The sequence below is a fragment of the Aspergillus stella-maris genome (assembly GCF_047715825.1).
Source record: "Aspergillus stella-maris strain CBS 113639 unplaced genomic scaffold BDV14scaffold_1, whole genome shotgun sequence".
Lineage (NCBI taxonomy): Eukaryota > Fungi > Ascomycota > Eurotiomycetes > Eurotiales > Aspergillaceae > Aspergillus > Aspergillus stella-maris.
In genome coordinates this window covers 602324-624362 of record NW_027396795.1, presented here as the reverse complement: position 1 = coordinate 624362, position 22039 = coordinate 602324, and the positions used below count along the sequence as shown (strand labels likewise).

General features: G+C 52.8%; 9 protein-coding genes across 9 annotated transcripts; 4 read left to right on the top strand and 5 right to left on the bottom strand.

Moving 5' to 3' along the window:
- Window positions 1–259: 259 nt before the first annotated feature.
- Window positions 260–1056, bottom strand: BDV14DRAFT_162107 (GPI anchored serine-threonine rich family protein). The gene is made up of 3 exons (XM_073766850.1): window positions 886–1056; window positions 746–827; window positions 260–677 (listed from the first exon to the last, which is right to left on the bottom strand). The coding sequence occupies exons 1-3, from the start codon at window positions 938–940 to the stop codon at window positions 287–289; spliced, it is 528 nt and encodes a 175-aa protein (XP_073633812.1). The 5' UTR covers window positions 941–1056; the 3' UTR covers window positions 260–286.
- Window positions 1057–2846: 1790 nt separating this feature from the next.
- On the top strand, window positions 2847–3248 carry BDV14DRAFT_194635 (uncharacterized protein; the record flags this gene model as incomplete). Its single annotated transcript, XM_073771965.1, has 1 exon — window positions 2847–3248. One exon carries the CDS (start codon window positions 2847–2849, stop codon window positions 3246–3248), a length of 402 nt encoding a protein of 133 aa, XP_073633811.1.
- Window positions 3249–3532: 284 nt separating this feature from the next.
- Window positions 3533–5504, top strand: BDV14DRAFT_162104 (Smr domain protein). Its single transcript, XM_073766849.1, has 2 exons — window positions 3533–3655; window positions 3738–5504. Exons 1-2 carry the CDS (start codon window positions 3626–3628, stop codon window positions 5349–5351), a joined length of 1644 nt encoding a protein of 547 aa, XP_073633810.1. The 5' UTR covers window positions 3533–3625; the 3' UTR covers window positions 5352–5504.
- A 138-nt stretch (window positions 5505–5642) lies between these two features.
- Window positions 5643–8005, top strand: BDV14DRAFT_3715 (zinc knuckle domain protein). Its single transcript, XM_073776643.1, has 2 exons — window positions 5643–6860; window positions 6914–8005. Exons 1-2 carry the CDS (start codon window positions 5697–5699, stop codon window positions 7766–7768), a joined length of 2019 nt encoding a protein of 672 aa, XP_073633809.1. The 5' UTR covers window positions 5643–5696; the 3' UTR covers window positions 7769–8005.
- On the bottom strand, window positions 8004–9011 carry BDV14DRAFT_194632 (putative haloacid dehalogenase-like hydrolase; the record flags this gene model as incomplete). The annotated part of the gene is made up of 5 exons (XM_073771964.1): window positions 8004–8213; window positions 8272–8434; window positions 8504–8713; window positions 8797–8829; window positions 8881–9011. 5 exons carry the CDS (start codon window positions 9009–9011, stop codon window positions 8004–8006), a joined length of 747 nt encoding a protein of 248 aa, XP_073633808.1.
- A 219-nt stretch (window positions 9012–9230) lies between these two features.
- BDV14DRAFT_3667 (uncharacterized protein) lies at window positions 9231–10625 on the top strand. Its single transcript, XM_073776634.1, has one exon. It carries the CDS (start codon window positions 9431–9433, stop codon window positions 10523–10525), a length of 1095 nt encoding a protein of 364 aa, XP_073633807.1. The 5' UTR covers window positions 9231–9430; the 3' UTR covers window positions 10526–10625.
- BDV14DRAFT_3691 (putative metallo-beta-lactamase domain protein) lies at window positions 10570–11847 on the bottom strand. The gene is made up of 3 exons (XM_073776638.1): window positions 11635–11847; window positions 10871–11549; window positions 10570–10808 (listed from the first exon to the last, which is right to left on the bottom strand). Exons 1-3 carry the CDS (start codon window positions 11757–11759, stop codon window positions 10614–10616), a joined length of 999 nt encoding a protein of 332 aa, XP_073633806.1. The 5' UTR covers window positions 11760–11847; the 3' UTR covers window positions 10570–10613.
- Window position 11848: 1 nt separating this feature from the next.
- BDV14DRAFT_3683 (uncharacterized protein) lies at window positions 11849–17455 on the bottom strand. The gene is made up of 3 exons (XM_073776637.1): window positions 13976–17455; window positions 12500–13924; window positions 11849–12446 (listed from the first exon to the last, which is right to left on the bottom strand). Exons 1-3 carry the CDS (start codon window positions 17180–17182, stop codon window positions 12294–12296), a joined length of 4785 nt encoding a protein of 1594 aa, XP_073633805.1. The 5' UTR covers window positions 17183–17455; the 3' UTR covers window positions 11849–12293.
- A 1869-nt stretch (window positions 17456–19324) lies between these two features.
- has1 (ATP-dependent RNA helicase HAS1) lies at window positions 19325–21559 on the bottom strand. Its single transcript, XM_073776632.1, has 4 exons — window positions 20889–21559; window positions 20107–20828; window positions 19798–20058; window positions 19325–19745 (listed from the first exon to the last, which is right to left on the bottom strand). The coding sequence occupies exons 1-4, from the start codon at window positions 21499–21501 to the stop codon at window positions 19494–19496; spliced, it is 1848 nt and encodes a 615-aa protein (XP_073633804.1). The 5' UTR covers window positions 21502–21559; the 3' UTR covers window positions 19325–19493.
- Between the last annotated feature and the right edge of the window lie 480 nt (window positions 21560–22039).

Genomic DNA, 22039 nt, shown 5'->3' with positions numbered 1-22039 from the left:
CATCGCATGCACAACATCGCATCACTTTATAGGCATCCAACTTCAAATAACCGCTTTGAGCATCTCCTTCTTATCTGCATCGCCTTTTGGTCTACACTTTGTGCTCTTCTCGTCCATGTCTTGCTACATCATCTTAGAGCAAAACAGCCAGCCCAACAACACCAGCGACGAAGCCCGAAATCAGACCACCCTTGAGCGAAGAAGCGCCATTCTCGTCTGTCTCAGTGGCTTCGGCGCTGGAAGAGGTGGTTGTGGATGAGGGGGAGGAGTCGGCTATAGCACGAGATCAGTACTTGTTCGAAATGCAGCAAAGCATAGATGGTATATGTAAGGGGCATGTAAATGTTAATAAGAGAGGCCTACCGTCGTCCTCGTCGTCATCCTCAACCGCGACCTTTGTAACGTTGAACCGCGTGCTTTGGGCGAGAATACCCTGGTTGTTGCGCTCTGTGGAGCGGAAGTTGATTTGGTAGTTCTCGCTGACGATGACCGTTGATATCAGCTTATAGAACGTGGAGGGGGAGTTGGGTAGATAGGCAACGCACCCAGCGGGGATCCCAGAAATGGATTCAACGCGGTACTCATTCTCTGAGGAGGAGACGTTTTCAGCGACGTCTTTGTTGATGTTGTGTCCGTCGGTGTTGACGAGGGTTATTGTGAAGTGTTCGGGGTCGGAGCTGTTATATTACATAGTGAATATATGATTTCTGAGAGGACTGAAAGGGTGGACGGTGTGGTCACGTACGGGACGGTCCTCCATTTGATTGTGAATGGCTTGCTGAGGTCGACTCGGCGAGTTGAGGCTCCCGGGGTGGTGATTATTAGGGCTGGACGGTCAATGTAAGTATGGACTTCCGAGGCAGATGAACAAAGAGGATAACATACACAGTGCAGAAACCGCAAAGGCGAGGAACAGGGAGAGGGTGCTGAGGAGCTGCATTGTGACTGTTGTGCTATAAATCAAGTGCAGAGGAAATCGAACAACGCAGATGTAGAAGCAAGAGGAACAGAGATATTGAAGGGAACAATGGTCTTATGTAGAAAACACACACCGCATACTTGCCTCGAGAAGGTTTTGATAAAGCGAGGGGCGCCGGTCTATAAGGACAATATGATCTCACCTGCCTGATTTCCTGCTTGACCGGACTAGCCAGCAGCCATGTCTTTTCGCATTGACCGTTTGTTCTGGAAATGCTTCGCCCGGAGCCATCTAAGACATTTGACGTCTGATACATCCGATTCGTAAGTCAGAACCAACCTGGAAAGGGAACGGTGCTCTGGTTGGTGCTCTAACGGTTTACGGCAGCATGTCCAATTTTCCCAATAGGCTATAGTCAGAGACCGGAAGCGCAGCATTGTCGATGCTAAGAGAAGCATTGTCAGGTGAGTGCGCAGCCTGCATTGTTATGAGAAAGCCTCTGCAGACACTATTGATCCTTCGCAGTTGGACGTCTCATGTCGCCTGCAGATGTTGATGTCGGATACGTCAGATCTGAGGCTGTGTCTACCAAGGCAGCATCGCCGCTATTGAACTTGAAAATCCATGTCCGTCTGGTAAGTTCGAAAAATGAGATACTACTCCAGCTTTGATATCGGTGGGCTGGTGGATGGGCGAGTACGTATCGCCAAGTGCGTCTACCATGCAGGTAGAATAAGCCCTGAGCGTTCTTGATAGTCAACTGAGTATTTGGTGGCGAAGCAAGGTAACACCGTCGCAGTACTCATCCGAGCCGCGTTCTGACATTCTGTAGAAACCGTTGAATGCTAAAGCCCGAGACGAAGTTTGCTCATGTAGCTGCCTGGGGGGGGTTATGTGATTGAGCTGCTACGAGAGAAAGCACGACCCAGACCAAGCCATTCCTACAATAAGATATGCCGCTCTTTCTCCTTCAGCGGAGCTCAGGTCACTTGGTGTTGCCACGGAGAAAGTCATGAGTACAGGTCCATGCGTATACGCTGCAGTACAACCAGATGCAAGCCCCTCATGACTGAGCGAAGAGCTTCTGTGCCTGGCACTGCAACAGAGACTTTCTGAGAGATACATTCCTCATTGGATTAAAGCTACAACGCATGTTCGAGGTCGGTGAAAATTGCCAAAAGCCTCGAAGGAGGAAAGTGCTCATGACACATATCCGGGGATGTCGCGATCTCGGCCCTGTCGCGAGATGTATGACATACTGCTAGCGATGTTGAACAACATAGGGTCAAGTCGCTCGCCATCGGAAAAGCTCGGCTAGAAGCATCAAGCCTCTCATCGCGTTACACTCCCAGGCACTACGTATCGGAACAAAGTAGATGGTTTCGGAGAAAACAGTCGCAGGTACGGAGTACATAGGTATCTCAAACTTTTCCCCAATCAAACGTTGAGCGGCCGAAACTGGAATGACATCCCGTAGTGTCACTATGGTATGGGGTACATGCTCCGATGTAGATCAGGTGTGCTTACACTGTGAATGTGTTGTTGGACCAACGTAACGGCAATCGACATCTTGGTACAATCCCGAGGGCTCTGAGGGCTCGAGGCCAGCGTCGATACCTCTAACATCCTGGAACGTCTCATCCATATGTGGTAGACGTGCTCAAGCTCAAGAGTACAGCAGGAGTCGTGTGCGCTCGTTCGGCCATGAGCAACGGGAGATATGAGATGTCCTCCACGGGGTAAACCTGATCCCACTGCCAGTCAGGAAACGAGGTATAAATGGCAAGACACTGTCCGCAAGATGTGACTCTTGATCATTGGTTTTCCATCTCAGTCCAATTGCCTCAGAGATCCCTCCACAGCCTTGAGCCTCAAGCTTTCAGCAACCTCCCTCCTTCCACCAAAAACAAGCCATCCAACCACCGCGATGAAGTTCTCAGCAACCACCATCCTCGTCGGCCTCTGCAGCGTCGCCCTCGCGGCCCCGGCCCCAACTCGCACCACTGACTCCGAGAGAGGAATCCCCCCCTTCCCCCGGGGATGGGAGTGGCCAGAGCCATCCGAGGCATATCCAAGCAATCCGTTCCTGGACTCAAGCAGCGAGTCTTCACAAAGCAGTGGATTTCCGTTCCTTCCTGAGGGACTCGAGGAGTCTTTCCCAGGCACTATCCTATCTGAGCTTGCTGAGCAACTCCAGTCTGGGGAGGAAGAGGAAGGCAGTTTCTTTCCTTTGAGTATGGAGGGTGAGGAGGGTGAGGAGACCGATTTCTTCCCTTTGGGTATGGCGAGTGAAGAGGGTGAGACGGATTATGGCGACTCGGAATTCTAGCTGTCGTGACTGGCATCTGAGCTACATGTTGCGGTCACCATCAAGTCAAGCCTGGTCCCGGAGGTCTTCTAGTGTCGCAGGGGTTTCTTGGGTACTGCGAGGACCCTGAGGAAATTATGGAAGCCTAGATCGATCTGCCAAATGCATGTCACCTAGCAATAGCAAATAAACGGGGTTGATGTTGAGTGAGAGTATGTAGTCCCCCACAGTAGAGAGTAGCAGGTCTTATGTCATCGCGAATGTTTGCGGGTTTCATGTTCGTTTGCTCAATCAATCCCCCACTTCGCAAACAACCCACCACCTCACACAAATCCCCGTCAAAGGCATGCACAGAAGACGCATCTTACAACTGCGCCGGATCTTGAGCGACTCAGACGATGGTTGAAAACAATGAAGCGACGTTGAGTGTCCGTCCATCACTCATCCCTTCCCCGAGACATCTGGCCGCTTTAGCAATCGCAAAACTAATACAATCCTCTGGTGCTACAGGAACTGGAGAAAGATTACTGCCCGCCCCTTGATCCCGCTCTCTTTACGGCGATAGTCTTTGACTATGACCTCTCCGACACAGCACAGCTCCAGCAGCTGCGCGAAACCCTCGACGCCCTGAAACACTCCGCATGGGAGCAGGAAGACCTACCGTTTGACCCCTCGGGGACAAGCGGATTGAACTCGAACGGATCGCACGAGTCAGACCCGAGTATATCGCAGGCAGATACAAACCCGTCTCGAGGAACCGACGCGACAAGTGAATTCTCGGCGCTCAGCCTCAGCGATCGGAGCCGCTCGACATGCCCCGTGAAAGTATCGTATATTGTTGGACCTGATGGAACGCTCTCGCTGTCTGGTGCCACGGAGGAAGATAAGATCTTTTATCTTAGTGAGATGTTCCCGACTACGGAGCGGTTTACGATTGAGCATACGTTGAGGAAGTCGAATGGGGATGTCGATAAGTGCATGGACGTCCTGTTGAACTTTGCGTTCTTTGAGGGCGAGGAGATTGACGAGAATGGGAAAGTCAGTTTACCGAAGGGCATCGACGGCTTTGAGAACGGTGATGCCGGCTGTAAGAAGAGTCGCAAGCGCAGAGGGAAGAATCGGAACGGCAAGAACCGCGATAATACGACTTCCGACAGTCTTGACAGTGATTTTGTATCAGAGCCGACCAGCACCTACAACAAGTGGACTACAGCGCAAAAGGACGTTGACTTTATCTGCGCTCGTACGTTCCCCATTCTCAAGAAAGAAACAGTCACCTCGACATACCATGCCAACGGTGCCTCTTTGCCCGCGACCATTCAGGCCCTCGCAAAACTACATGCCCCGAAGAACAGGACGGATATCAACGAGCACCCAGTCATGACAAACCAAATCGACGAACTGACTCAGGACTTTCCCGAGATAACACCAGAGCTTCTCGCCGGCCTACTCAAGATCACGCGAAACTCCATTTCAGCCGCACACGAACTAGCAAAGGCATATATGACAGTCCCAGCACCTCGCCCAGCAGCCGAACTGATCAAATTCACAAGCACACCTCTGCCATTGGACATCGAAGAAGAAGCGACCAATCGGCGAACAGCCACATCAAGCTCATCCCGAGACTACGAGACAGTCACCGCCTCCGCGGGCTATCACTACGCCGCAGGCGCAGAAGCCCTCACCAAGGCCTCCGCAGCCTTCAGACGCGGGAAATCAGATAAACTCATGGGCGGCGCAGCAGCGTACTACTCCGCTATCGGCCGGGATCATCTCGAGCGCGCGAAACGCGACGCCGCCGCCTCAGCAGACGAGTACGCCAGACGCAACGCAACAGCCAACTCGATCGATCTCCACGGGCTTTCGGTGCAAGACGCAGTCCGCATAACGAGCGACCATGTTTCGGATTGGTGGGAGTCGCTGGGTGATTCGAAATATATGCGTGGGAGCGATGGCGATGTAGCTCGCGGTGGGTATCGCATTATCACTGGTTTAGGACGCCACAGCCATGATGGGACTTCGAGGCTTGGGCCGGCTGTTGGGAAGATGCTTGCGCGAGAGGGATGGAGGGTTAATGTTGAGCCGGGCGTTTTGACGGTTGTAGGCGTTGTTCGGCGTCGGTGAGCAATTGATCTATGTATGGGCTACTTTCTTAGAGTTGATACCCTACGCATGCATTTGTTAGCGATATCTGGGTGTTGGGAATGTCTGCGTGGATTTTATCGTGAATGTATCACTTTTGTAATAAATATCACAAAACCAAAAGTTTCTTTTTTCCATACATCCTGATATCATTTCAGATTCCTTTGTATAGTCCGCTGCACACATGGCCCCCCCACCCCTCCGTAAATTTTTACGCAGCGCTTTGTCTCCACACCAAAGATCCACCCGCCAAAGAAACAATCTCATCGGCCTCGAGGCCTCGACACCAGCACCCTCCCCTCCAACACATTACAACCTCCACACAAAATGCCACCCTCACCACCCTCAGAAGAAGACTCTCGAACCGCAACGCTCGCCGCCCAGCGCACCCGCGGCACCCGCAGCGGAACCCGCAGCAAATCCGGCAGCGCCCATTCCTCGCGGCACGCCTCGCGCGAACCACCGAGTAAACGCCAGCGACGCGGGAACGGCAAGGGGCCGCGGGGCGCAGAGGTGCAGGATTTTGTGCCGAGGGGGGCGAGCTTCTCGAAGGAGTCTTTGGAGGTTGATCCGCAATCAGAAGGGTCAAGGGCGGATGGGAATTCGGCTGGGGAGGAGGAGGATACGTCTGATTCTGGATCTGGATCTGAATCTGGGAGTGAGAGTGGGAATGATAATGAGAGTGACAGTGAAAGCGACAACGAGAAGAATGGCGCGTCAGTTACGCCAGCTGGGGGAGTGAGTGCGCCGGCGCCGAACTGGAATAAGACGGGGAGAGGCGTGATTAGGACATCGCTGCGCAGTCGACAACCTGCTACTACGAATGCGAACACAACGACGAGTGCGAGTGCGACTCCTGCGTCTGAACCCGCGGCAGACAAAAACTTCGAGGCCGTCAATGGGAAGTATTGGCGGAGTCGAAGCGAGTCCGGCTCGCCGACCCCCGAGAAGGAAGGAACGGCTCCGGCTTCGGCTACACCGGCGGCTGACAACGACTTTGAAATGGAAGAAGGCGAGATCAATGGTGATCAGTCCGCCGCCTCTGGCTCCGGCGACTCGGACGACTCAGGGTCTTTGGACTCCGAGGCTGACGATTCCATTATGCTGAATACCATCGGGTCGCGCGGCGAAATTCGAAGCCAGAACGATATTATCAACATCTCGGATGACGATGATGACGAAGATGATAGCGAAGGCGATGGCTACGACCCTGAAGCTCTACCTGTCTCGCGACCGGCCGCTGTTACGGATTTATTTAGTGCCCCGAATGGAACACGCAGTGACTCGAAAGACAGCGCGCTTCAGCGTCTGTCGAAGAGATACCCCATTATGCCTTCTACCCTTGCAGATCTTGATCGCGAGGACCTGGAAATTCAGGCAAAAATTGTCTTCTATAGCCGCGACATCTATGACCTCAACCTCCAGCAACCGATAATGTGCATGGAATGTCTACGCGAGGGTCACCACACCGAGATTTGTCCCTTGAAAGAGGTATGTCGCATCATGCCCTTAGTATAACACAAGATTGCTAACAAATCCAACAGTGCGTCCACTGCGGAGCCTGGAACACCCACCAAAGCAACCTCTGCCCGAAATGGCGCCGCTGCCAACGCTGCCGCGAGCGCGGCCACGACACAAAACAATGTTCTTCTTCCCTCAAGAGCTCCGCATCCGAGGTCCCCTGCGACCTCTGCGGCTCAACAACCCACCTCGAACTAGACTGCGATTTCCTCTGGAAACTGCCAAGGCAAGATACAACCGCCGCCCCTTGCCTCGTCTCCATCTCCTGCGCACACTGCACGAGTAACAAACATCTTATCGGCGATTGCCCCTCTCTTGCGCGTCCGTTCCTTTCATCGAATTTCACTATCCGCGGGATCGATCCGAATCTCATTACGGACATCAGTAATGTTGTTGGGGCGAGACGGCCGGGACCGCCGCCGCCGCCATCTGGTGGGCTGAAGATTCGCGGGAGAGCGGAGAATACATATCATCGATTTTCGTCACCTGAAAGTGATGATATGATGCCCCGAGGTGGGAACAGCAAGCGCGGTGGGCCAAACAGAAATGCAAACAGAGGCAACATCAATATCCGGATTGGTGGAGGGAGGAACAACGGTCCTCCGCCACCATCGGTCAGGGATTATCGAGATCGCGATGATCCCTATCGGGGAGGGTATAACTCGCGGCAGCGCTCTATGTCTCCTCCGAGAGATCGGGGGAGGCCCGCGCGTGGGCGCGGAGGAGGGCCGCCGAGATCACCTCCTCGTCGTGGTGGTCGAGGTGGTGGTGGCAATGGTCGTGGGAATGGCCGGGCGAAACGTGATGGCGGAGGAGGCGACGCATACCGGCCTATGCCTAGCGCGGGCAAGAAGGCTTGGGATAGATACCGGCTTTGATGAATTGCATGTTTGATGTTTGATACTAATGAGCCGCAGGTCGGTGTTTATGTGTGCATACTGTACAGTATTGTTTTGATTACTGTTCGACTATTTGGGCGATTCGTTGGTTGATCTATCTATGAGGGCTACGGAGTATATGAAAGTCGGCTATTCCGACCTCAAAAGGCGACTCTATGCTGTACAGTATCCAAAACTCTCAACAACCCACCGACGCGGTTTAGACCGACGCGGGTTACTTTCTGCGGGCAACGGAAGGCAGCTCCACCCGGGTCTTGGTCCCCACAAACCCATTTTCTAGAATGTCGATGAGTTCATGTAGCTTCTCAATGACTAGATCTGTGTGCATATGCTCCTTTAGATGGCCGTTGTGGTCATTCAGAAGGAGCACTGTTACAGCGCCTGCGGCGTGCCCAGCCGACATATCATCGATGCTATCACCGACCTGCAGGCGTCAGTACCTTGACCGAGGGCTAAGAGACTGGACTTAAGATGCAAGATACCATAATCAACCCCTTACCCCGGTTCTCCAGGCCCCATTCTTTTGCGATGTGCAGAATCCCCGCTGGGTCAGGCTTCGGCAATAATCCTGGCGTCTCACGAGTGATAATAGGCATAAAGACATGCTTTGGGAGGTGATTTTGGAGTAGAGTTGTGACGGGCATTCTAATCCATCACCATCAGTTCTTCCTTCTCACTCAAAGTAGACTTCTAGAATAAGGGAGAGAATCATACTCAAAGTTCCTCGTACACAAAGCCCTCTTGACCTCCTTATCACGTAAATACTCCATCAACTCTACAAGACCAGGCTGCGGCTCCTGGGTCTTCATGGCCTCGCGCTCAATAGCTTTGATCTTGTTACTGGCTTCAAGCTTCTCTTCCTCCGTAGGAAGATTGCGGATGTGATGGAGAATATCGATTTGTTTGCTGATCCCTAGAGCTTCGCTGGTAAGGTTTAGCTAATGCCAGACTGCTCGCCGGAGATGTCTCGGCGTGGCTGCAGGGTAGCTGGGTAGCTAGGTGCGTACCGCATTTCGCCAAACATGTAGTTTTGCGGGAGGCTGGAGTCTTGGTTAGTCTTGCGACTGATAAGATGGGTTGAGGGGACGTACCATAATGTACCGTCGACATCAAACACGATGCCCTTGAGTTGGGGTGCTTTGGAGTTGGACTCGTTACTCTTGGAGGGGTTTAGAGGGGCGAAGCGCCGTTCGCCAACGGGGAGGTCCTGGACATTAGACATATTGCTGCTTTCGAAGGATCTATTGAAGCGACAGGCGGGATAATGGGATAATTTGCGAGGGGCAAGAAGGAGCTGGAGTAGGAATGAGGATGGATGGAGGTGGGGAGACCGAGTGGAGAATGAGATGCCCATGATGGGAACGGCCGGATTGACGTTAGTGGGTTCTTCTTAACCACAGTACAATATTGATGTTAGTACAAGTCTAAAATATCACGCCAGGTGAGTTTCTATTAGTACTTATACTATACTGCCAGTAGTGGCTACTGGTGGCATGTCACTACAAAAAGGGAAGGTGCGCTGGGGTGCACCTTCCTCTCCAACCATCATCACCACCACAAGCTTTCTTCCAATCATCCGTGTTTACTTCTCCCTACGATGACCACCACCTCCGCGCATGGCCTTGAGCCAAACATACTCCCATGGCGAAGATGGCCAGTTTCTCCACCCCAAGCGCAGGTCTATCTTCCGAACCTGACAGCAACACCCAACCCCAAGGCGACCATGACAATGAAGCCGACGACCTCCATCGACCTCCAAAGCCCATAGCCAGCAATGTCAATTTTGCCAGCACATTCGCCTTGATGCGAGCTGTCGTCGAGCTTCGGATGCTCCAAACAACAACCTCCGTTCTACGCATCACGCGGACAAACCCGGTTTCTATAACCGACCCCAACTCAGCCATCTGCCGCGCTATGGACCGGCGCGAACAGCGAATATCAAACCTCGTTGACTCTATGACGAGAGATGAGTTTGAGAGGAGCGTTCGCGAGATTGCGTCGCAGATTGAGGTTGCTGCGGCTGAGGCGCTGCCTATAAGGGAGCTTACGCCGTCGGAGTTGGTAGAGGAGTTTGCTATCATTCCTGAGGGATCTGAGGATGATGGTGATGGCGAGGGTGAGCTTGATATTGAGACGTCGAGGGAGGATGATGAGAGGTTTCTGCGTGTATCGTCTCCAGTTGCTTCGACCACTTCGGCTTCCGCCTCCGCTTCTTTACCAGCCAGCATGCCGAAACGGAACACTTTGGTTAGCGAAGATGCGGTACCGGTGGTTGATGAGAATGTGCGCGGTGGAATTGGAGACATACTGGGCGATGGGGGCAAAGAAAGGGCTACGTGTGTTTCGTCATCTGGTCCGACGCCTGGCAGTGGTTCGAATTATTCGTCGTTGGAAAGAAGTCTATCGGCGACCAATGTGCAATCTGCCACCTCAGTTGCAAAACAGTGCAAGATTGTTTCGGCAGCTCAATACACCAAAATCGTTGCGGCTGGAAAAGACCCGTCATTCAGCGCCGTCAATCATCCTTATTCCATTGACTCCTTGGTCGCGGAGAGTCCTCGATTTGATCGTTCGATGATCGAGCTCAACGAGCATGTTCAACAAAAGTCCGCAGACAGTTTCCCAGGCGAGTTTCCAATTAGCGAAGGGCTGGAGTTTAGTGCATTGGCAACAGCGAAGCATCATTCCCGCATTCCCTCTATAAGGACCTCTGTGCGTCCGTTTTCTGATTTGTAGCTTGGCTTGCTTGGATCATCATTACCAGTCTTATTAGAGGCATGTTTATTGGCTTCATTGTGTACAGAACCAACTTTAGCACGCTGCATCAAAGAAATTTTTCCTGGTGAATTGCATGATCTAGGTATCCCATGCTCTTGACGAAGATCTGAGCGCTGTCCAACATACGTTTCTTGCTGTCGGTATCTGTATCCATTCCGATGAATGCACCTCGTGTGATGTCAAATTCCGTATCCTTGATAGCGTTCCAGATCCCGTGCACATCGTCTGCGGTCAGCGGGATCTATCAAGAAGTCAGTCAACTCAACCCTTGGAAGCAAACCAACAAGAAAAACAAGAACAAACCATATTCGGATAACTCCACATAAACGTAAACGACGCCGTCCCCTCCGGCCTATCAACCCAATACCTCCCACTCGGCACAACAGCAATCGTATCAGCAATCAACAGCGTCTTCAACGACCGCCACAACAGCACCGTACTCCCCGGGAAATGCCCAGCCGTCTTAATAGCGACGATATCCGCCTTCTCATCGCCGGCACAAATATCATTCTCGTAACTCCCTGAAGAAGTGAATGATAATGAAGGCGAGGAGAAGAAGATCTGCCTCTTCTTATTCTGGCTTTGATACCCCGGGTACTCCTGTTCATGAAAAACAACCCACTCTTCATCCTCACCCGACAGATAAACAGGACAATCAAACACCTCAGCCCAGAGTAAGTGCGTGGTATAATAATGCGGATGGGAGATTACTATCGCTTGGATTCCACCTAACTGCTTGACCTTCTTTATGGTTTCTTCGTCGATGAATGCTATGCAGTCCCAGAGGACATTGAATGGCTTGCTCTCCTTTTCACCTTGAGGATTGGCGTTTGTTCGGCATAGGTATGCCCGCTGGCCTATTGCGATCCGGGGCTCAGTATGTATTGAAACAAGTTTCTCGCCGTGGATTGGGTCGGGCGTGAATATGTTTTTGTAGTTTTCTGGTGAGGTCCGGAGGGTGGAGAGGGTTGTCCAGGCTTGGCTTTGCCGTTATCCCTTCTATGAGCACCGCTGCTGTTGCTAAGGGGAATGGTGCATGGGTTGAAATGGTATAGATAGAGACTTACCCAGTTGGAGGCACGAACTGCCGCGGGTCGTCGCAGATTTTACAATCTGAGGGTGCGGTGGTTGTTGGGAATTGCGTGCCGCAGGTGGAGCAGAGGATTAGGTCGGCGGGGTTTGGGGAGGGCATCCTGGTTGGGGTGGTGTTGTGTTTGTTGCTGGGTAGTAGAGGATGTATGTGAAGAAGAAACTGATAAGAAGGAAAGAGTGAGAGTTAAAGCTTGAAAATGAGAGGTTGTATTGAGCTGATATCTCCGCACTGAAGGTAAGCTCCGAAGCTACCCCGCACCCATGGTCAAGAGTGGGGGATTCTAGAGTGGATGAACTATGGACTCTTCCAGGTACAATGTTGTCAATAATGTTTGTGTAGGCTTTCCATTACACATGGCCGTATGATCAGGCCGACAAATATGCAGCAGAGAATGGAATCGCTAGATACATGGAAAGGTGAAAAAAGTACATCCTCGTCAACCGCCTCAACGGGCAAATGTATATCATATGACGAAACACAGAGGTGAATTTTGGCAATATGCAAGACGCCAGTCATGAGAAAAACCAAGAAGTACTACTCGTCATCAGGTCGTGTCATAGTATGGTAGGGTATGGTGGTATCAAAAGCAGGTGGGCTGCGCGAGTGTCAAACTCGCGGGTGCCCGCGTATTACTTAGTAGTCATGCTCGTCGTCAACTTGTTCAGGGCTGTCGCGGTAGTTGCGTCTGCGCCTGCTGGGGCTGTTGTATTGGCTGTTGGAATTCAAAGGACGAGGTCCAGTTGGCTTGCGGACAGGTGGGGAGTTGTGAGGGGACATAGCAGAGCTCTAGATATCAAGTTAGCGATAGTTTTTGACTTTCAGAAATTGAAGTAACTTACCCGTGAAGCAATGCGGTCCGCGTACGACTGTTCCTCTCCCTCCTTGACCTTGGGCGGTCTCTCTGGGAAAAGAGGGCCGTCGTCCTTGATCTTTGGTGGGCGCGGGGGTCCCTGTCGCGAGGATCGCCCGCTGGCTTCTGAATAGCCTGCGTCAGAAACGGGAGAGCGACGACTACCAGCGCTGAAGCGTCGGTTCCCATTGACATCAGAGAAGCTGGGGTTGGAGTTCCAGTGGTTGGAGTGGTTGCCGTGGTTCCCGTAGATCCGCGCCTGCGATTCCAGCTGGGACTGGTATCGACCAGTGGGACCCTGGCGTGGCTGGGGGTGCTGCATGTCGAGGCTGTCTCGGTGCGCACGGTACTTGGGCGCTTCGGAGACTTGAGAGGGAACCAAAGGCGAGGGAGGTCGGTTCTCCTGTTGGGGCGAGCCCTCCTCAAGAGTGAAGTTCGACCGGATCCTGTCGTCACCCTGAGGGTCGTAGTAGTCCGCTGCCTTGTATTGGCCAGGGACAAGGTCAGATCCAGAGCGAGAGGTATCGAAAGAAACTCGCTCCTTACGGCCGGGCTGCATGCTGTTGCGGATGTTGTCGCCCATAGAAGAAGCGGTAGTCTTTGACCAACGCGAGATCTTAGGGAAGAAGGACGAGCTGCTGGACTTGTGCTTGCGAGCCTTTTCGTTTGTCTTCGGCGTTGTCTCGTTGCTGTTGCTGAGAGCACCCGAGACAACTGCGGCTCGAGGAGGGGTTGACAGGGGTGCAGAGCCTGCTCTCTGGTGTCCAGGTGCCGCATTCTCCGGGAGCTGGGGACTGAGGAACTCTCCCCGTTCACTCATCTCCTCTTCCTCATCGGCCTCCTCGACTGTGCTGACGCGAGTGTCGACGTCTCTGCGAAGCGCAGTTCCACGCGGCTCCGGAGCAGCTCGGGAGGAGTTGGAAAGGAACCCAGAGTGATCACCGGGAGACGAAGTGCCAGCATGGCCTTCAGGCTCATAGCCATCAAGGTCAATGCTGCCTAGGCCGCGGTTGCCACTACGGAGCATGTCGTTCTGGCTAGACCGAAGAGCGTCCATATCATCAAGAAGCTGCTCCAGCATGTCCTCAATTCGCGTCAGATCCTTGCCAGACTTCATGCTCAGTCCCTGGAGGGCGCGCTTGAATAGGTTCTTGCGCTTCGCAGGCGAGTCTTGGCCGTCGTCTACGGATGCCTGACGGGTTCTGCTGCCGTTAGTCGGTAGGGGGCGAGGACCGCCAATGGCCTTGTATGTTCGCTCGTGGTGTCGCTCGTTGGTATCCTGCAGCATGCTGTCCTGTTGGGCAATGAATTTCTTCATTTCCTCGAAGGACTGACGCATCTCTGTAGCGCTTCGGACAAGAGTCACCAGGATCTCTGTGTCTCGAGCGTTACGCTGAGCATCGCGAACCGTGAGCTGTGAAAGTTAGATATGCTCCCAATTCAAAGGTAAGATTGTCAAACTTACATGGTCCATCAGTGCAACAATATCCTTGGATTGGATACGGTCAATACCGTGTCCTGTTGCACTGTCGTAGAGCGGCGAACCAACTCCATGGGAGTAGCCGCTAAAGTGTCGCTGGTGGGAGGGTCCAAATGAATCATCGGCTCCGGTAGGGCTGTCAAACAGGCCAAGACCATTCGTGTCAATACCGCCGAATCCCTTGGTTCCTGGCTCGGGGCTTGGAGAGATGGGGTTGGCAGCCGACACGTAGCCTTCGTCTTTCGCACCAGGAGGAGTACCAAAAGCATTTCCATTGCTGTACTGCTGGTCCTGGTAGGTATCGGCACCATAGTCGTCTTCGGGGTAGTAACCTTGACCATAGCCAGGATCGCCCGAGGCCAATCCAAGGCCGGCACCTGCGGCAGCAGCGGCACCAGCATTGTCAAAGAGAGGCGATTGGCCACCCTTTGCAGATGAGTATTGCCAGGAGCTGTCGTAAGCGCCGTTTGCAGCGGGGCCTTGAATGATAGAGGGGTTGGTGTTGATCTCCGATTCAGATTCTGGGCTCAGTTCGCGGTGCTGTGGAAGGGGGCTCTCGGCGTCGCCATGGAGGAGTTGTGGTTCGGTCAAGTCATCCAGTGACTGCGTGACACTCTGCGGTGGGGATGTAACGCCCATGCGTCGGCCAAAGGAAGTGGCGTCTGGGCTGGAGGCATCCATTCGCTGCTTCAGAGGGCTTCCCTGGCGAGAGGTTTGAGCTGGCTCATGGCTCTGTCCAAGCGATCTCGTGCTACTGTTGTCGTTCTGCACAAAGGTGTTTGAGTGTGACTGGCTTGCACCAGATTGGTTCGACTTGGTATCCAGAATGGAGGGATCGAGGATCGAAGCAACATTAGATTCGACCTGTGCAGGCTGGGTGAAACGGGGAGTGACACCGACTCCATCAGCAACAGGGCGGCCCTTGTTTGCCTTTTCGATAAAGTCGCTCTCACTGCCGTCGGTATACTGCGCCATTTGCTTGGGGTCGATGCTTGCGGTGTCCGTCATTGAGTGTCGGTAGTCATCGTCAGATTCCTCATCATAGTGCTTTCCTGGCGACTGTCGAGATAACACTGACGAACCCTCATACCCAAGATATGGACCAGCATCCTTCTGGCTTCGGACAATCTCCTCCTGGCTTTCACTGAAACCATCGGGGCGCTTGGACCGGGCGAGGCTGGTGCTGGGAGCAGAAGAAAGCGATTCGATTGAGAGCCTTTGTTCCATGTCCCTCTCATCTCCAGAGTATTCCTGTGGAACATGTTGTGTCGAGCCTTGTCTGACATGGGACTCGCTCTGGCCGCTAGCCACGCTTTGAATGGGACTAAGAGCGCGTCTAGCATTGAGGTGATCACCGTAGCCTACTCCACGATCGCCCGAATGGTCATCGAGGAGGTTAGCAGCCGCAGCCGCAGCGATAGCACCAGCAGCCCCGACAGACGGTGAGTGGTTCCAGTCGCGCTCAGAAAGACTGTGGTTCGACAAATTGTGACTCGACATGTTACTGTGCTTGAGGCCCAATTCTTGTGTCGAGCGTCGGGGTTCGAGCACAGTAGACTGATCAGAGAGAAGGGATGCCCTGGTCATGATATCGGATTCGAGAGCACTGCGGAACGGCATCGGAGCGACATTGTGCTTCTGGAACACAAGTTCGGTCTCGTTGATATTCTTCGGTTCGCTTCCTCTGTCCTCTTCGTCATTGCCCAGGCTTGAGCGAGAATCATGAGATCTGAGAGCGTTCGCGGTCAAGCGACTACCGACAATTCCAGCTTTCTCGGCGTCGCGAAGACCCTTGCTCTTTTGCCGGCGGACCATATCTTGCTCAGTCAACTCCGGACGGAGCCCCTTGATGTATCCCGAGTCCGCAGTCATCTGGCTGTCGCGGCTTGCCCGACGCCCTTTCTGAGACGAAACAGAGTCATCTGCAAGAATGATACCTTCATCTTGGCTGTCTTTGTTGAGAACAACCTTTGGCTTCCGCACATTTGGCGCACTGGCATGCTTCGAAAGACGCCTTACCAACCCGTCATGAGATTCTGAGCTTGCTGGTGAATAGGTATTGCTTATCCCGCGCTCAAACAGAGACGTATTAGTAGCAACTTTTTGGTCCTTTTTGAGCTCCTTGAGTTCGGGTAGAATTAGTCTTCGAATAGCATCTTCAACGGTCTCAAGAAGTTTCGGGTTGTTCAGTGAGGACTTTGATGCGTTGGAGTGGTACGTATAATCCTTGGAACGACGATTCGATGAAACGTTGGAGTTGCTGAGCAAGCTAGACTCGGGGCTTGCCAGATCTTCATCCTTGGCGTAGGTTCTCCTCCGCGGTGTCTTGGACTCTACGTCCTGGTAGTCAGACGCGATACCTCGGCTCTTGCCTGCTCGGCGTTTGCTCGATGCATCGCGCATGTTGTTGGTAAGTTTCTCTGCGGCGCGTTGAGCGATCCGTTCCGTGCTCAAACTGCGACTCCTTTGGCGAACCGGGGTCTTGAGATAATCCTTGGTCTCAGGTTCAGCCTCCTCGAAATCCGGGCTTCCGTTGCGTAGTAGAGCTGGTCCAGAAGATGGGGCTTCGAGCATGGAATCCGCGGGCATCGACGAGATCTCGGACTGTGGCAGATACTTGCGGGAAAGCTGGCTGCCTTGGTCGCGGTTCATAAGCTCAATCTCCACGGGCCCGGCGTTCTGGTGTTCGTCTCCGGAAGAAGTGTAACTCAGGTCATCACCACCAGTAATAAGTTCGCCACCTGATTTTTGTTTTGATGAAGGCGAGCCGAGCGAGATGCGTCGAGAATATGACGGCCTCCGATTACCAGCGGAGTCGGTGATGTGAACGCTCGGTTCCTTGGACTTCTTCCCAGACGACGAGGGAGTGACTCGGACGCGGACACTGGGTCGGGAAACTATAGCACCACTTCCAGAACCCTTCCCGCCCTCGAAGTACTCGATGAGCAGGGAGGTCTGGGAGTGATGAGCGGAGCGCGACAGTTTGGAGTCCTCACCGCGCGAGCGGTGTTTCCGACGGGTGGGAATTGTGACGGGACTCCCGTCGTCGGGAATCGAGTAGGATGTCTTGTCTGTGCGGCGAGAAATGTCAGTTCCCAAATCTGTGCCTGTGACGCTGCCGCTAATAGTAGTGTCGACAATAGAAGAGTCTGTAGGGGCAGGCAGAAGCGGTCTCCGGGAGTTGAAGCCCATGACGGAATAAACAGCGGGAGAGATGAATATTTTGTATATGTCCCATCTGTCAGGCAGCCAAGCAGCTCATAGTCTGTCGACCATTCCCTTTTCCGAAGCCCTGAATTTCTCGGTCCATCCAATAATGTGAGGGGGGGTAAGTTGGGCAACGGAGATGGGTTTGGGACAGAAAAAGGAAAGAGGACAGGGAAGGATAGGGAGACCTGAGCCCCGAAGTTAACAGATTGAGTGTTAACACAGATCGGATGGATCGATGGGCGGTCGTGTTTGACTCTTCAGGACAAGGGGTGGTCAGGGCGTCTGAACGGAGAGTGGCAGAGTGGCAGAGGCGGGGTGTGGGGAGTAAGGAATGTGAACTTGGGAGAAAGTGAGGCTGAGGCTGTCAGGTGTAGGGGAAGAAGGAAAGAAAGTCAAGCGTACCAGCGCAAGCGAATTATTAGGGGAGGGATGGAATGAGGGAGGGAGCAGCAGCTGATCGGTGGTTCAAGGAGGGATGGAAGAGACGATGATGGAAGGTGAGAGGTGAGGTGAGAGAGGCAGAGAGAGTCGGAGGCGTGCTGGCTGCTGCGGGCTGGCGAGAGAGAGTTCAGCCGCTCATTCTTCCACCACAACTACCAAGCAGGGCAAATTCGCTGCACAGGACGGAAAGGGATGTACCTGGCAGGGGTATGAATTGAAGCAGAATGCAAATAAATGACGGGAAAAGGACGAGGAACGATGGAGATGGGGGAACAGAGAAAAGGAAACGAGCGGGCGAGAAAAAGAGAAGGCTGGGGAGGCGCAAAAAGTCGTTCGACCGACGAACAATCGAGCGAAGCGCTGGGCTGGTCACTGGCGAGCTTTAATTTCCAGCGGCCTCGAATCCTGATTGCTCGAGCTTCGATGATTTTCTTCTTTGCGGATGGCAAATGCAGGCCCTGTTAGAATCGGTGTCCAGCCATTGGTTTCTATACTCCGAGGTCTTTCTAGCAGGCCGAGCAGCAGTTATACAGGTTAAGTACTTAGAGAGACAGCAACATCTCCATACTGAACAACAATAAAGCCAACTACACTCTTATTTGGTTCAACTGGGCTGCCACCACGCAAGGCAAAAGCCCATGCTTCTTACGTGGGTTGGTAACAGCCTCTTGTCGCCATGGCCACCATCAGCCGCTATCGCTTCGATGATCTTAGTACCTGAGTATCAGATCTTCAAGATATCTGATCTTGCCAGTTTCCTTTGTCCTGCGCCTGAGTACTACAGTGCTCAAGCAACAAACCAGCCATCTAGTATCTACCCCAAGTACCGGTGAAGCTCTCCGTCTGTCCTGATGCCCAGCCAGGTACGGAGAGTAAGTAGACCACAGTGACCACTACTGCAACTAGTACCATCACTCCCGAGCGCCTCCCGATCCCGCACCAGTGTAACCATCAACGTCCTACAATAGGTACTCGCAAATCGTCTTTCTTTCCCTCTCCTCTTCCCTGCCAGTCCAGTCTCACAAGTACATGATTAAAAGCAAAAAAGAATACCCCGTATCCCTCCCGCCCGCCATGGCAAGGAAGTCAGTAACTGGCTAAACTGCATCAGCCTAGCCCGCTCACCGCGGGTCGCCCGGACGACCATCGATTGGCGATCCTGCTGCCAACTCATCAGTCGATCACATTACATACCCTCGCTCCTTTCCACTTGGCCCTGATGATTGGGTAGGGATATTCCTGGTCGCTGCGGGAAATCACACATAAGAATCTGTTCTTCAATGTCAATGTGACAAGGCAAGACAAGGTTGACAACTTGACCGTTGACTTGACCTTGGTCTGTCTCCACAAAGGCAGGGAAAGGCTGAATGGGAGGAAATCTGATCTGTGATCTGTGACTGGGTCGCTGCCGTAAGAGCACCAGCCACCGCGGAAGTTGGAAGTATCCAGTTCCAGCCACTTTGTTTTCGTTGCAAGCAGGAACCGTGGAACCAACGGGCTGTTCCTGGTTCCGCTTGCTGAGTTCCAGGTTTCGTCTGCCTCGGACAGGGCAGAGTTTAGGTTATTCGGGGAATGCTTCCACCCGCGGGTCGTTCGCTAGATTTTCCATGTTCATGTTGACTTTATTTAAGCCTCTCCCTGCCAACGCCCTTCCATCTAGCCATGTTTATTTCTGTAGTTGACTCGTCTCAGCATGGAACAGCCGTTATTCTAGTACTTTAATTTATGGGGTTAACGTCTCAAGGAGTTCAAACTTTTCATATCCCAGTAGAACTATGTATAGCGCAAAAACAAACACAAACTCCAACCCTGATGCTAATCACAAAGCATACCTAGGTACATTAATTAAAATCTAATCATCCTCGTGCTTCCTCTTAAACTTCAGCCCTGCCTTTGGCTGGCTGCCGTAATTACGTCGTCCCTGCTGTGCCTGCTTCTTGTCCCGGCTGAGGCTGGCTCCGAGCTGGATGTCGATACGCGGGGGCGCGTTGAAGCCGAAGCCCTTCGCCACCTTGACAAGGTCGAGTTTGTGCACGTCAAAGACGGAGCGCAGGGAGTGCGACGCATAGGCTTGAATGTAGGAGCGGTAGCCTTCTTTGGCAGACTGGACATGTTGTTAGATTTTTACTTTAGATAACTTTTCAAGGAGGACTTACCTTGTTGAGGTAGTAGTTTTGGCTGATCAACTTCTCGAGTTGAGACTGGACGTTGACAATCTTCTTGGCTGGAAAGTCGAACTCGACGACCGGTACTCGGGCTTCCTTGAGGTACTTGAGGAATCCAACTTCGGATGGCTGCAGGAACATCAAACTGCGGCCCTTGCCGTTCGCACCACGGGCGGTACGTCCGACACGGTGAATGTAGTCGCGAGTGTCATCTGGGGGGTCAAACTGGATGATCCAGTCAACGGCGGGGATCTAGAACCTGTTAATACATTGTACATGAGTTGATAGAACAAAACATACATCTAATCCTCTCGCCGCAACGTCTGTGCAAATCAAGACACCCTGCTTGGCGTTGCAGAATTCGAAGAACGTGTTGGTTCGCTTCTGCTGCTTCTGCTTTCCGTGCAGATCCAGAACCGGAAGGTCGATGTAGTTGAGCAGTTCAGCGTGGTACTTCACGCAGTTGCAGCTGGAGAAGAAAACAATAATCTTCTTCTTGAGGTTGCGCTTGAGAAAAGAGAAGAGCAGGAGGAACCGCTTATCAGCCTCACAGATAACGTATCCTTGTTCCAGACCCGAGACTGTGCTGTGCTCCTTCCTATGGTCCACGTTGATGTACAGAGGTCCCGGTCGGAGCGATATCCGCGCCAGATCCTCGACTTTCGTGGTTTGCGTAGCGGAGAAAAGCATTGTCTGTCTGTCTTCATTGGGCAGAATCTTGATAATCTGACGCATTTCATCTTCGAAACCAACTTCCAGGATTCGGTCTGCTTCATCGATGACGAGGGTTTTCAGGTTCTTGAAAACAAAGCCGGGGGTGTTCTGCAGGTGATCGAGTAAACGGCCAGGGGTGGCAATGAGTAGGTTGACACCCTTTGTGAGCTTCTCTGCCTCAGCTCGTCGGTTCGCGCCTCCGATAACAATACCGTATGTTTGGCTGTGCGCAGTGAGAAGTTCTCTAGCAACACCGAAAATCTGCAGGGCCAACTCGCGCGTCGGGGACACCACTAGAACACCGGTACCTAATGAAGAAAATCAGTCAGAATTTGTGATTCCAAGGATAGCGATAGCAAAAAGCGTACCATTTCGGGGCTTGAAGCGCAGCGCGCTAAGCATCTCAATTGCGGGAATCAAGAAAGCCAATGTCTTTCCGGAACCCGTCTTCGCAGCACCAAGCACATCACGACCAGCAAGGAGCGGAGGAATTGTCCGCTGCTGAATCTCCGTCATCGTCTCGAAGCCCATCTCCTTGATACCCTGTAGCGTCTTCTCCGACAAGTTCAACTCTGTGAATTTTTTAGGGCCACCATCGGGCTGCGGCAGGCTAACGGCATCCATGGAGGGAAGGTCAGCAGCAACATCCTCCTCTCCATCTTCTTCCTGTCGAACAATCTCTTCAACATCCTCATCCTCGTCTTCCTCCTGCTCACTCCCGCTCTCCTCACCGCTAGGCGAGTCGCTAACCTTGCGCTTCTTCTGGGCCTCCTCCTTCACGACCTTCTTCGCAAGCTTGATGTCCTTCTCCTTTGAAGATTTCGTCTTGGCCTTAGCATCGGTCTCGGCTCCATCTTTCGCGGCGGCGATTGAAGTCGAAGGAGCGTCGGCTCCATTCTCGGTCGCATCGCGGGCGCTCGAGCCGTGCTTTCTCTTGCGCTTTTTCGAGATGGTCTTTGCGGTATCCACGGCGGCCGGCATTTTGGCGATAGTACTCAAAGTCTCAAACAAGACTTCGTGGTTGGACTTATCGATTGGCGAACCTGCGGGAAGACGAATTTTTAGCTCCGGTCTTTTTTTTTCTGCGGCTGTCTCCGCATCACGTGCTGATAAGCTGATAGTGTTATGCTGCCTCAGGCACCAACTGCGTAATTTCAGGAGACACAACCCCTACTACATGTTCTAAAAGGTGCTTAATTTAGACAAGGTTAAAGTACCGATATGACCAAAAGGCACCCAGATCACCTAGCAACCTGTAAATTGAATTTCTGCTTGGGCAATTACGACGGATATCTGTCAAGAAAGGAAGGCGCAACCGGCGTCCACTCATCGCACCTGCCACACGAGTGACAGGATTATAGAACAACAAGGAACACCAACTGAGAATAGAGCGACTTACGCTGTTCAATCGGTTGCGCCTACCATGCGCGTGTCTTGGGGACTCTAGGAAGAAGCGACCAGGTTCCATGCATTCTTAGCGAACTATATATCTCGTCCGCGGGCCTTCACACCTGTGCGT

Bases quoted from the DNA above. Each gene is read 5' to 3' on its own strand.
- BDV14DRAFT_162107 (XM_073766850.1), bottom strand. From the start codon at position 940: ATGCAGCTCCTCAGCACCCTCTCCCTGTTCCTCGCCTTTGCGGTTTCT. The intron at 828-885 runs GTATGTTATCCT...TTGACCGTCCAG, and splicing joins CTTTGCGGTTTCTGCACTGT to CCCTAATAATCACCACCCCG. The intron at 678-745 runs GTACGTGACCAC...GTAATATAACAG, and splicing joins ATCAAATGGAGGACCGTCCC to CTCCGACCCCGAACACTTCA.
- BDV14DRAFT_3667 (XM_073776634.1), top strand. From the start codon at position 9,431: ATGGCGAAGATGGCCAGTTTCTCCACCCCAAGCGCAGGTCTATCTTCC.
- BDV14DRAFT_3715 (XM_073776643.1), top strand. From the start codon at position 5,697: ATGCCACCCTCACCACCCTCAGAAGAAGACTCTCGAACCGCAACGCTC. The intron at 6,861-6,913 runs GTATGTCGCATC...CAAATCCAACAG, and splicing joins AGATTTGTCCCTTGAAAGAG to TGCGTCCACTGCGGAGCCTG.
- BDV14DRAFT_3683 (XM_073776637.1), bottom strand. From the start codon at position 17,182: ATGGGCTTCAACTCCCGGAGACCGCTTCTGCCTGCCCCTACAGACTCT. The intron at 13,925-13,975 runs GTAAGTTTGACA...TAACTTTCACAG, and splicing joins TTGTTGCACTGATGGACCAT to CTCACGGTTCGCGATGCTCA. The intron at 12,447-12,499 runs GTAAGTTACTTC...CTTGATATCTAG, and splicing joins CGGACCGCATTGCTTCACGG to AGCTCTGCTATGTCCCCTCA.
- BDV14DRAFT_162104 (XM_073766849.1), top strand. From the start codon at position 3,626: ATGGTTGAAAACAATGAAGCGACGTTGAGT. The intron at 3,656-3,737 runs GTCCGTCCATCA...CTGGTGCTACAG, and splicing joins ACAATGAAGCGACGTTGAGT to GAACTGGAGAAAGATTACTG.
- BDV14DRAFT_3691 (XM_073776638.1), bottom strand. From the start codon at position 11,759: ATGCCCTCCCCAAACCCCGCCGACCTAATCCTCTGCTCCACCTGCGGC. The intron at 11,550-11,634 runs GTAAGTCTCTAT...ATAACGGCAAAG, and splicing joins CAGTTCGTGCCTCCAACTGG to CCAAGCCTGGACAACCCTCT. The intron at 10,809-10,870 runs GTTTGTTCTTGT...ACTTCTTGATAG, and splicing joins TGTGGAGTTATCCGAATATG to ATCCCGCTGACCGCAGACGA.
- has1 (XM_073776632.1), bottom strand. From the start codon at position 21,501: ATGCCGGCCGCCGTGGATACCGCAAAGACCATCTCGAAAAAGCGCAAG. The intron at 20,829-20,888 runs GTACGCTTTTTG...TTTCTTCATTAG, and splicing joins GCGCTTCAAGCCCCGAAATG to GTACCGGTGTTCTAGTGGTG. The intron at 20,059-20,106 runs GTATGTTTTGTT...AACAGGTTCTAG, and splicing joins TTGCGGCGAGAGGATTAGAT to ATCCCCGCCGTTGACTGGAT.